The 11,442-nt window shown below is 42.7% G+C and overlaps 1 protein-coding gene across 3 annotated transcripts in view; it reads right to left on the reverse strand.

Moving 5' to 3' along the window:
- The window catches only part of GK5 (glycerol kinase 5), a 30,766-nt gene extending 19,535 nt beyond the window's left edge, over positions 1-11,231 (reverse strand). The window contains exons 1-8 of one of the 3 annotated variants that reach the window (XM_054073992.1): positions 6,917-7,010; positions 5,118-5,162; positions 4,198-4,273; positions 3,702-3,795; positions 2,611-2,742; positions 1,008-1,083; positions 265-326; positions 103-176 (exon numbers count right to left, since the gene is read on the reverse strand). In XM_054073992.1, the coding sequence (XP_053929967.1) occupies positions 103-176; positions 265-326; positions 1,008-1,083; positions 2,611-2,742; positions 3,702-3,795; positions 4,198-4,273; positions 5,118-5,162; positions 6,917-6,995 (638 nt within the window). In that variant the 5' untranslated portion in view covers positions 6,996-7,010. Of the gene's footprint in view, positions 1-102; positions 177-264; positions 327-1,007; positions 1,084-2,610; positions 2,743-3,701; positions 3,796-4,197; positions 4,274-5,117; positions 5,163-6,916; positions 7,011-7,301; positions 7,396-8,666; positions 8,820-11,212 lie in introns of those variants that run through there. The other 2 variants (XM_009565940.2, XM_054073993.1) reach the window with 2 other exon arrangements.
- Between the last annotated feature and the right edge of the window lie 211 nt (positions 11,232-11,442).

The following is an 11,442-nucleotide window of genomic DNA, read 5'->3' on the forward strand; positions in this document are numbered from 1 at the left end:
TGGTGTAGCTGTATATTACTTGGTCTCTGCAAATTATACAGTATTTTTCTCAAGACAGTTTAAAAAGTATCACATTCTTTTTGCATACAGCTCCACAGTTACCTTGTGTCTTTCACTGAAGGATAAATAGACATTGGAATGGAAAGTAAATAACACAAACCGGAGTTCCAACATTTCTGAAATAATATGGAAAAAGTAAAAACATCAGTAACTCTCTCAGAAGCACACAAAATAGCAATCATATTGTCTCAGAACAGCACATACCGTAAACGGGTCAAAAATGCCTGTAGCGCTGGCATTTGAGTAATCTGTAGCATACACAGAACCTACCATAAAAAAACAAGAATAAAGATTTTAGATAAACTTTAGATTTAGATAATTTAACAGTAATTTTAGACATACTTTTTCTTTAAATATCTGAGTGGCTCCTGTGAAATACAAACTGAGTGGCTATAGGCCAAGTCATAGTGACACAATGAGCACACAAACTTTACTTGCTGCTCACCATCACATGTATGTATTCATTACGTTATTTTACCCTCACGGAACTGGCTAGAAGAGAGCAGGTAAGTTTGACAACAGGTACAACACTGCCTACAACACTCTCTACCGTAACCTATCCAATTGCTTGGGCATTAGCTCTCTTGGTTGTTACCAAGAAACTTGGTAACAACACTGTTTGTTGGCTTTCACAGATGCTTTTCTTCAGTCAAGTCAAAGTAGTTCTCATAGTACTCTTTAAATCTTAAATTCTTAAAAGGTTGGTTACATTAATTAATTATATCCCTTTCTGACTATGCTTCCATGCAGGTCCAAAGAATAATTAATTCAGAAGGCTGGGTTTTTGTTTTAACACAGTAAATATATTAAAATAGTCATCAATTACTAAAAAAAAAAAAAATTGTTAAAGAAGTGTTTGGATTCTAGGATATATCAATGAATCATGAACATTATTACTTAGATTCCAGTATGGTTTATTAATATCAAAGAAGAACTGTAACATTCACCTTTAGTCAACCTATAGAGTAACCACGTGTCAACAGTTCCAAAGCAGCAGTTATTTCTTTTGGCAGCTTCTTCAGCCTGGGAACAAATATACACACAGAAAAAGTATTTATAACTGGGTACAACAGAAAGGGATGTAGTTTCTGATTCCTTTTCTCATTTTCTTTGTGGTTAACGATAATGTCAACTCAAAATATGTCTCCAATTGCCATTATTTTAGAAAGGGCGAGTCTGCTCTGTACGTTACGTTACTCTACGGTTCGTGTTCCTAACAGAGAATAAGCATGATTTCCTGCTATAAAAGGAAAAGCAATTAATGTTCTTTAAATGAGCAGTGTCAGAGCCTTAAGAGGGAAACTTTATAATCGCAAACCTAACTGTAGTGAATAAGGAAAAAGTCCCGCAAACTCCACTTAAATAAAGAAATACAGAAGAAATAAGTGTATTTTAAAATACATGCTTGAGAACAATTAATACAGAGTCATTGTTTTCTGTTTATGATGTTTGTAAAGCACTCAAAATGTTGTTTTCCTTGGGACTTTTTTCCCCCTCTAAAATGGGAAATTCAGGTTTTATCCAATTTCTACTGAAACTGTATATAATTACAGAATTCAGAATAAGAACATACAAACTAATTCACTCAAAATATGACCGAGCACCTTAACCTCTCTAATTAAGAGCCATCCATTCTTGAGCGTCTTTGTTTCACAGTCACATATTTTAAGTATCAGTGCCTGACAAATGTGACAGAACATTCATCTAGCACTGAAAACTCAGTAGCTGCATAACCTTCAGTTTTATAATCCTACGAATTCATGCCTCACATTTTCAACAGGTCCAAGCAAAACATGCCAGTAAAAATTATACTTGGCCTTCTCAACAGCTAGTTTTGTGACAGAAAATACCAGACAAAACACGGAAGATTTCAGGGTTTCTTTACGCAGGGAAGAAAATGGATGAGAACGATTTTCTTAAAAAATTATCAGAAAATTAGTGTAGGAAATAAGACAATTAAAGTTCTAACTACAATAGGAAAAAACAAGGAAAATGGTAAAGATTAAAGAATACAGCAACAAATAGCTCAGTACTCATTAGTCCATTATTCAAGTACAACTTATTTTACATGTATTTTCCCATTTACAGTACAATAAAAGGCAAAATAAATTGCAGTATTTGATTGTTCAGTATATTATTTATGAAAACATAAACACTGGAATAATGCAGAGTGGAAAGATAAGAGTGCCAGTTGAAAATCAATACAATTGTCATGCAAAACTAGAGTGCAAACAATTTGAAAACAAAGTACAGTTACTAATTGTGTAATTATATGAAGTGAAGTAAGGCAAGTTGATTATGTTACTTATGCATGAAGAAAACTTTTTACTACTACACATTTCCAGAACCAGAGGAAAAATTTTATACCACTGTATAAACACAAGTAGGTATTTAGGTAGACAGGCTTTGAATGTGAACATGGATAAAAGTCCTCCATTCTGGTTATTCTGAGGAAAAGAACAAGCAAGAAAAAAACTGAAGAGAGACAACAACCCAAGCCACTTGCTGTTATGACATAAGAAAGCAGTTATTTTTCCCTTTCCAGCTTACCTCATGTATGTTTTTAAAAACCCATGACAACTTCATAGAAGTTTGATGTGTTGAAAAAGTAAGAAAACTTGGTGCCAAATATCGATCACTCCTAGTCAAGAAATGAAGCACTGTAAAAATAACATGGATTACCTGTTTCAAAAGAAAACAGTCACTTAATTTTTAATCTCTCCTTTTAAAGGTTTCTAATCAATTGTCTTTAAAGGATGACAACACAGATGGAGACAAAAGATTAGATTAAGAAAGCTAAAATTCTGATAGAAAACCCTTACATTGGATTTCCATAGATAGCCTTCCCATAACAAATACCACAAGGAAGAGCAGCTGCGCTAAGCCAGTCTGCTTTATGGACTTCTGCTGGCACGCTGATAGAGACTGCTCGGCACTGCAAAGCCGGGCCACCCACAGGAGCACAACGCGTGGTGGGGTTGACAGCATTCACATACTGTTACTCCAGTGGAAGTTCTCCTACAGCAGGCAGGCTCAATCATGTTTTAACAGATTAACCAATGTAATCAATAATCAAGTTTTCACAGAAGAAATCTCAGGCAGCAAATCTAAGAATTTAACTTTGTCTTGTGCACGTACCCATTAGTTTCCGCTTACAGGAAAAGTAACTTCAGTTTTTCCACTTAGGGCCAATCTTTCCCTTCTAAAGATATGAAGCTGAAGCCACAAGCAGCATAAAACATACCTTCTATAGACAATCTGAGCAAACAGTACATTAGGAAAAACCCACCAAAGAAACACCCCAAACCACAGCTAACCAAGAACTACCTACATCCAAAAATTATGCTGTCGGGTGTTAAGGAGCAGCATTTTACCACAACAAAGAGACTAAACTGAAACAAAACACGTGCTAGTGCTACCAATGTCTTTTCCCATAACTAATTTCCTTCAGGCTATAGGCACTGCATTTTTTTATTGGTGCTATCATCCATGCTAATCTTGCTCAGTTCAATGTTTTCAGGCCTCGCTGTCACATTAACAAGTTAAGAGAACAACTGTAGTATTTCATATTGCCCTTAATCTTCACAAAAATGGAGCAGTTCTCCCTTGTCCAAGCAGCATCTAGCTTAGCTCAGTTTTACCTTCAGCAAAAAGGACCTATTCCAGGAATTCACAAGTTCAGCACTTCTTAAGTCTTGCCAACTGATGAAATTATGAAAAGGTTTCCCTGTCCTCCTGAAAAACAGAATTTGAACATCCTCATTTAAAATAACAGAACATACACCGCCCCAAACACTCAACATCATTCACCACTTCCAGTCAAGACACTTCACACCAGGTCAGTTCCTAAAACAAGCGCATATCCTCCTGCTAGATTTGAGGAATTTCAGTGGGCACACAGACATTTTAACTGTCACCAGAATTAAAAAAAAAACATGTATTCATGTCTTCCAAAGTCCTAAGAACAAAACAAGGACACGGGCTTATAAAACGCTCTGAACTGCTGTAAGGTGTGCCTGTGCAAACACAAGAGAACACAAGTGACTTTTAGCTGTGGTTTAGTCGATCAAATTCAACATTTCTACAGTCTGCGCCTATGAATACAAATTCATCTTAAACAGCACACAATATACGTACTTGTGCCATGTAATGAAAGTTGCTCTCTGAGCTGAGATGCCAAGACCAGCGATTTGCCTCATGTGAAGTCCCGCAGCTAAGAAACAAAAACCAACCACACACAAAAAAGCTTTTATTCAAAGAGCCAAACAAAACAACGATTTTGCCAATATAACTATAGAAACTATGGGATACTTATGAAATTAATAATTTAAGTAATATAAATCTCTAACAGATTGTCAACTGAGAGCAATGAAACATCACAAACTGAGTCGGACCAACCCATTCCAAAACAGGTGAATAAAACTATGTGTTTCACAAAAGCAGGAGTGGCACATTAACCCTTCGCACCTTCTGAAAGGCCTGTTGATAACTCGCTTGAACAGCAACAGGCAGGCAGGTTACACAACTATATAATCAGTTAAAATGTGCATTTCGCATGGATGAACATGAACAAAAGCACAAACAGAAGGAGTAAGTATCTTTACAAACTTCATGGAAAGAAATTCTATAAAGAAACAGAACTCGATTGACTCTGTAGGCAGTAAAGAGATTGGTGTCAATATACCATGATCTTTTACACCCCTTTAATAATCACGTTTCATCATATGTTCCTTCAACAATCTTTCCAAATTCATAAGAACAAACACGCTTAAACTAGCTGTCCCTCAATGCAACAAAGTACCCTTCAAATTCAGAAGTAGAAAAGCATACATCTGGGTGTACATAAATTCTGCTGTTAAACTTTATCTTCAAATGACCTTTACAGAACATTTTTACTAATATTTAATTATCTGCCATTCTATAGATATGCCCACAGCTATTTTCAAAGCAGCTCTGGTCAGCTTCCCAAGTACCTCCACACATGCTTCCAGAAGCAGAATTATGTTAAAAACATATACACATCAATAATACAGAAATGCACTTCAATGACAGAGTACCTGTTTTGTCCAAAGCACTGCTGCTCTGAAGGGCTCTCAATCCCACTACTTGAACAAATCACAGGTTAAGTAGGTCCTGCTCACACGTGCTCTTATGTTAACCTTCATGTGCAAAGTTACTGGTTTCAATAAGCACACACTGCAGACTTGACAATCACCAGCCGCCAAGCGACAAGTACAGAGGGGTTTCACACAGAAAGAGCACAGCTTACTCTGCCAGCCTCTCCAAGTCCTTCTGCACCTCCCCCAATACCCATCTTTGCTTTCATGCAGGCAGTGCTACCAAGGCCCTCACTTAGCTGAAAATGTCATCAGTGCTTTCCCAAGGCCACCTGTTCCAGCTGCCCACACGAGTGCTGCTGGAAGTGGGAGCACAGGAGGAGGACCTGGGACTGGGTGGCTTGAGAACAGCAGTTTCTTTTTCAGTAGCACCTAGGTCTAAACTGAAGGCAAGGCCACAGCAGTGCTGCCACAGCTCACTGCAGATTAGAGTGGCACATCTTTCTACTCCCTGTTTCCACAAGCTGCATGCTCCCACTTTTCCTGTGACACCTCTCTAGATCCCAATGAGACCAGAGTTAACTTCTGTTAAAGAGAAAAACAACACAGCAGACAAAGTACAGCTACTCTTCAACTAAGCTAGTGAGCTAAGCTGTGTCCTGGAAGGGTTGAACAAGTACCAGAGTGAGATGGGGTGGGATCGTGCAGTCAGACACAGTTTCCACTTCTACCTAGTGCTGAGCTACATCAGCTCATCCAGTTGTGCATGGCATCGTTTCAGCTCCACGGGCCCTGTAAAGTGAAGTGTTCCTATGCCTTCTTCCTGCTTCCAGACAGTCATTCCTGTCCCTGGTACCACACCCTGTCCTGCACTGGCACAAATACTTTGGAGCCTCTGCTGGCACAAACACCCGCACAGTGATCCGGCTTAGGAAACTGCTCTGGACTTGAAACAACCTAGTGAAGAGGAGGGTGGGACCGCCGATTTGACAGCTTAAGCTCACTTATGTTACACAAGCATTTAAAAATTACTAGCTGACGATGCACACAGCTCGGCCACAAGAAAAGCTTTCCTTTTTAAAACTAGCTGAAAATTCTTGGTTCCTGATTCACTCCATATAGTGGGCGTGGAGGAAGCTAGTAAGGTCTTCAGGGGTTGAAACGGCCTTGCTACTCTTGTGACAGAACAGTCTTGGCTGCTAAGAGAACAAGAGCCCAAAATAATCAGCTGCAGCTTACACCGGTAACAGTTACCTCCCTGTCCCCCAGGCTGCCTTCCAAGGGAAGGCACAACCGCAGTTTTGCCTTGAAGCTGGGGGTGAAGGCAAGAGGGGTGAAGGCAAGAGGGGCTGGACAGGAGAAACTTGAGGCATGGGAAGGAGTGTGACGCACACACCTGTCACAAGGAGGCTGAGGCAGTATGACAAAGTGAGGTGGAGTGCACTGGAGAGGTCCACGGCATTGGTGTGGCACAGAAAGTGATCCATGTTGGATCGCAGAATGCTGGGATTGGTATAATGGGAAAACTACGGAGGTTGTAGAGAGTGAGCACACTGCTAGAACGGCACGCAGAAAAGAGGGCAAAAATATTAGAAGCTTGGCAGAAAAGGGAGTTGCATGTGTTTAGTGTGTCCAGTACTAGGAAATTTTAGGCTAAAGTACAAACAGAAAAGAAAACTAATACAGAAACTGGATGGTAAGAACTGTTTGTAGTTTGAATAGGGAAAGCGGGAATATCAAGTCATAATCGAGACAGTACAACGATGCAGCATCCTGCTTTTGCTTTCTCGTACACTCACATCCGTACACACAGTGGCAGCAGAATAATGGGGAACTGGAAAGGGAAACAAGCCACTCTCTGTTCGTACCCAGAGGCATCTAGGGGAGGACAGACAAAGATACAAACATAAAATACTGGAGCAACAAAGCGCCATCACTGATCTCTAAATTGAGCATGCACTCTGCTTCTGCTTGGTTCTACTTCAACCCTGATCTGGCCCCAATGAAAGAAAAAAATTAATTAAGTGTCCTATTTCACATAATGACTGAGCTGGCCTTAAAACACGTTGCAGACCTTGTGCTAAATGGTTTATTTTCAGTACTTTTTAAAAATAAATAATCTTGTTATATAATTAACTAGCCTTATAATAAACAACTAACTTGTCAAGTTTTATAAGCCATTACCTTGTACAGCCTCTTTTATTACAACAACAAACTGACTCCACAGCACTTCAGGATCTAATTCAACCCAGCCAGGACAAGGATAAAGGGATTCCACCTGTTCCCAAAAGACAGACAGCAACAGCATTGTTAGGATCCCAGGTTCACAAAACCCAGCATTCTTGTGAAAGCTAGTAGTTATTGCAAATATATTGAGTTTTCCCTTTTTTTGTTCTTCTTAGTTTTTTGAACCTACTGCAAGAAGAGAAACGACAGTGTTTGTTTCTTTTAAAACAAGGTACGTGGGTCTGTGCTCCAGAAGACGTGTGTTCAGGTGAAATGAACAACAATCATCAAACACAGAATTACTAGGTTGGAAAAGACCTCTTAGATCATTGAGTCCAACCATTCCTATCTGCCACTAAACCATGTCCCTGAGCACCTCATCTACCCGTCTTTTAAATACCTCCAGGGATGGGGACTCCACCCCCTCCCTGGGCAGCCTCTGCCAGTGCCTGATGACCCTTTCTGTAAAAATTTTATCCTGATATCCAGTCTGAACCTCCCCTGGCGCAGCTTGAGGCCATTCCCCCTTGTCCTGTCCCCTGTCCCTTGGGAGAAGAGCCCAGCTCCCTCCCCTCTACAACCTCCTTTCAGGTAGTTGTGGAGAATGATAAGGTCTCCCCTCAGCCTCCTCTTCTCAAGGCTAAACAACCCCAATTCCCTTAGCTGCCCAAACCCCCAGAAACTGGGGAGCCTGTAAACCCCTTTTAGGGCTCCAAACTGGAAGCTGGGTTTCCGTGAGCCTTATGGCTCTGCTGCTCAACTCTGACATCACTGGCCTTGAGCAGCTCCCCAGCTGTGCAGGACTACCACCACAGGGGCTTCCAGCAGGTCAGTTCCACTAACACCATACCCTTCCACGTCTGAAAATACACTGAATTTACACTTTTCCTCACTGCAATCTCTCTACTGACAGGCTGGGAGAGTTGGGGTTGTTCACCCTGGGGAAGAGAAAGCTCTGAGAAACCTTGGAGCAGGTTCTAGTATGGAAAGGAGCTCCAGGAAAGCTGGGGAGGGACATTTTACAAGGGCAGGGAGCAACAGGATGAGGGGCAACGGCTTTAAACTGGAAGATTTAGATGAGACGTGAGGAAAAAATTCTTCATCCTGAGGGTGGGGAGGCCCTGGCACAGGTTGCTCAGGGAAGATGCCCCATCCCGGGAGGTGTTCAAGGCCAGGCTAGCCGGGGCTTGGAGCAGCCTGGCCGGGTGGGAGGTGTCCCTGCCCATGGAAGCAAAAGGGGGGCTCCGGGAGAGGAGACGACAAAGCAAAGCGGGGGCGCCCGGTGCGAACACACCCCCTCGCCCCCCCATCCCGCTCATTCACCTTCCTGCAGGCGGAGCCGCGCACGGCGGCCTCGCGGTCATAGACGTGGCACTTGAGCACGGTGCTGCCCACGTCTACCCCCAGCACGAACCGCGCGGGGCCGCGGCTCGACCCGGGATCCTCCTGCCCGCGCCGCATCCCGCGCACCGCCGCCCCCCCCTTCCCCGTTTAGCCCCGCCCACTACCCACATGCGGTTAGTGGGCGTGGCCAAAGGCAAGTGGGCGGGGCTATGGGGGCGGTACGCGGGGCCACTGCAGCCTCGTCCAGTGGGAGGTGTCCCTGCCCATGGCAGGGGGTGGGACTGGGACTGGGTGGGCTTTGGCGTCCGTTCCAACCCAAACCGTTCCGTGGTTCTTTGATCTGCCCATCCTTTAAACACTTCCCGGGATGGGGACTCATCCACCTCCCTGGGCAGCATCTGCCAGTGCCTGAAAGCCCTTTCAGTGAAGACGTTTTTTCCTGATGTCCAATCTGAACCTCCCCTGGCACAACTTGAGGCCATTTCCTCTCACCCTATCGCCTGTGACTTGGGAGAAGAGACCAACCCCCACCTCGCTACAGCCTCCTCTCAAGGAGTTGTAGACAGTGATAAGGTCTCCCCTCAGCCTCCTTTTCTCCAGGCTAAACTACCCTGGCTCCCTCAGCTGCCCCTCATAACCCTTGTTCTCCAGCCCCTTCACCAGATTCTGACATTCTCTGGACCAACTGTTACAGGATCTCCAAAAGAAAATTCAGGGAGTGCCACAGGAACGTTTCCTCCCAGCGCTAGCGGAGGCTCAAAGAGAATACGGTGCTAAAACCCAATTCCTCCTTTCCACAGGTATGTTCCCCCATGGTGCTAATGCAAGCTCTAAAGGGAACACGGTGCCTAAACCTCATTCCTCTTTTCCACATGGAAAAGCGTTGTCCCAGAGCACGTGTTGGTAAACAATGTAGTGTGGCCGCTCTGGGATTTGTCAGGGAAGGCAGTGAGCACCAGGGACCATCGCTTTCGTTCACAGAGGCAGGAACTATGGTTAAAATTGCTGCTGGAACGATGTTAGTGATTGAAGTGTTCTGGCATTGCCCTTAGATTGGTGTGTGTGTGTGTGTATTTAAACAGGAAGAACCAGAAATAGTGTCAGTTAAGCAATACAGTTCTGGATGCTCAACCTCAAACTGCCATCAGCAGAATTTAGTTTTAACCCCAATTCAGTTAAAAGAATTGGGAAGTTAGTTTTAACTCCTTATTTAATTGGAGGAGGAAAAGCAAAAAAATACACAGAAAATAGTTTTCCCTCACACTTCTGTTTGGCCTCTTTTACAAAAAGTTGCAATCTGAACAACAAAAGGATCATCTGAGGGAGAGCAGCCTGCTGGTACTGGATCTTTAAAGAGGAATACTGAGAGCAGAGAAAGCCACATAAGGAGAGGCTCCCCAGCTCTCCCGGGCAGTCGCAGAGGTCACTGGGACAAAGGTTTGGATCACAGGGAACCGAAGGTACAAGGAACGGCTGCTTTGCCTCTCCTCCCTAAGGAACGACTCATCACAAAGTCATCTTCCCCACTTTTATGTTCCCTTCAACTTGACAAGTTATAATCCCTTGCCATACAGCTAACAGATGATAAAGGTATCAAGTACTTCTTATCTGGTTAAGACTATTTTTCTTCAAAATAATTTTAACTATTCAATTAGTTTCAGTAGATAATAATTATTTAGAACTCCTGAAGAAATCTCCCTAAATAAGATTCAATGTGTACCTGGTAGAGAAAGCTAAAACCTCTCCAAACATTCAAAAACTGAGAAGCCTTAAAGTAAAGTTGGGAAAATGCAGCTAGACAAGCTTTGTGTTTTTACAGAATCGATACAAAGTCTCACTACAAGATGAAGCAAAACTTCAAAATGAAAATGAAAGTGCAGGTTACTTCTTTCTTTGGCGAGCTCTTAATGTGATAAACACATTCCCCTCTGATTCACTGTATGGCATGGAAGTGACCGTAAGCCAACTTCTTCATGCAAATCTTAAACCCTGTTTAATATGTTAATAAGAACTTAGATGCATCTTGAAAAAAAACCCCATTATATGTATGCTGGAAAACTATAATGTGAACCAACCTGCACAGCTGCAGTTCATACGTAATCTCAGTTATATAGCACGTATTAGAATTGCTCAATTTAGGAGGCTTATGAAATACAAATTTTGTGTTATTGTTCTGTTTGCAGTGTGATAGAAGCAATGCAATACAGAAGGCAATAGGTTTTCAGTCATGCATAGCTTGCCTGTGCATGACTTATCTGGCATTAGATATCATTCCCTCACAGGCACCCTCTGCCAGTCCAAAACCTCTGTCAACTTCAGAGAAAAATCTTACTGCCAGCATGGGTAAAAGCCCCAAATTCATCCTAGCATAGACAAGAAACGTTCCATTTGAAGTACCCTGCTCTTTTAGGGCACTGCAATGTGGGTAACAAGCCTGCACACCCTCTGTGACCACCCATCTTCCCTTTACAGTGAGAACATGCAGGTGCTATTTCCATTGTGCGGGAAGCACAGAATTCACACACCTGGGCTCACCTGCCCATCAGTGCAGCAGCTGTGTCCTGTCTTTCTGCATATCCTCTGCTGAAGTCCTCAGTTTCTTTGGTCTCTGGAAAGTGTGACTGGTCTTATCTTCAGCTGGAATATCAAACGAAATGAAGGAGTGGAGGCACTACAGGGACCTGGCCAATGCTGTAGCAAAGGAAAGAGTTAAGTAAAGCCAACTAAATGGCAGAACATCAGGGACCAGAGATCC

This window comes from Cuculus canorus, chromosome 9 (assembly GCF_017976375.1).
Source record: "Cuculus canorus isolate bCucCan1 chromosome 9, bCucCan1.pri, whole genome shotgun sequence".
Classification (NCBI taxonomy): Eukaryota; Metazoa; Chordata; class Aves; order Cuculiformes; family Cuculidae; genus Cuculus; species Cuculus canorus.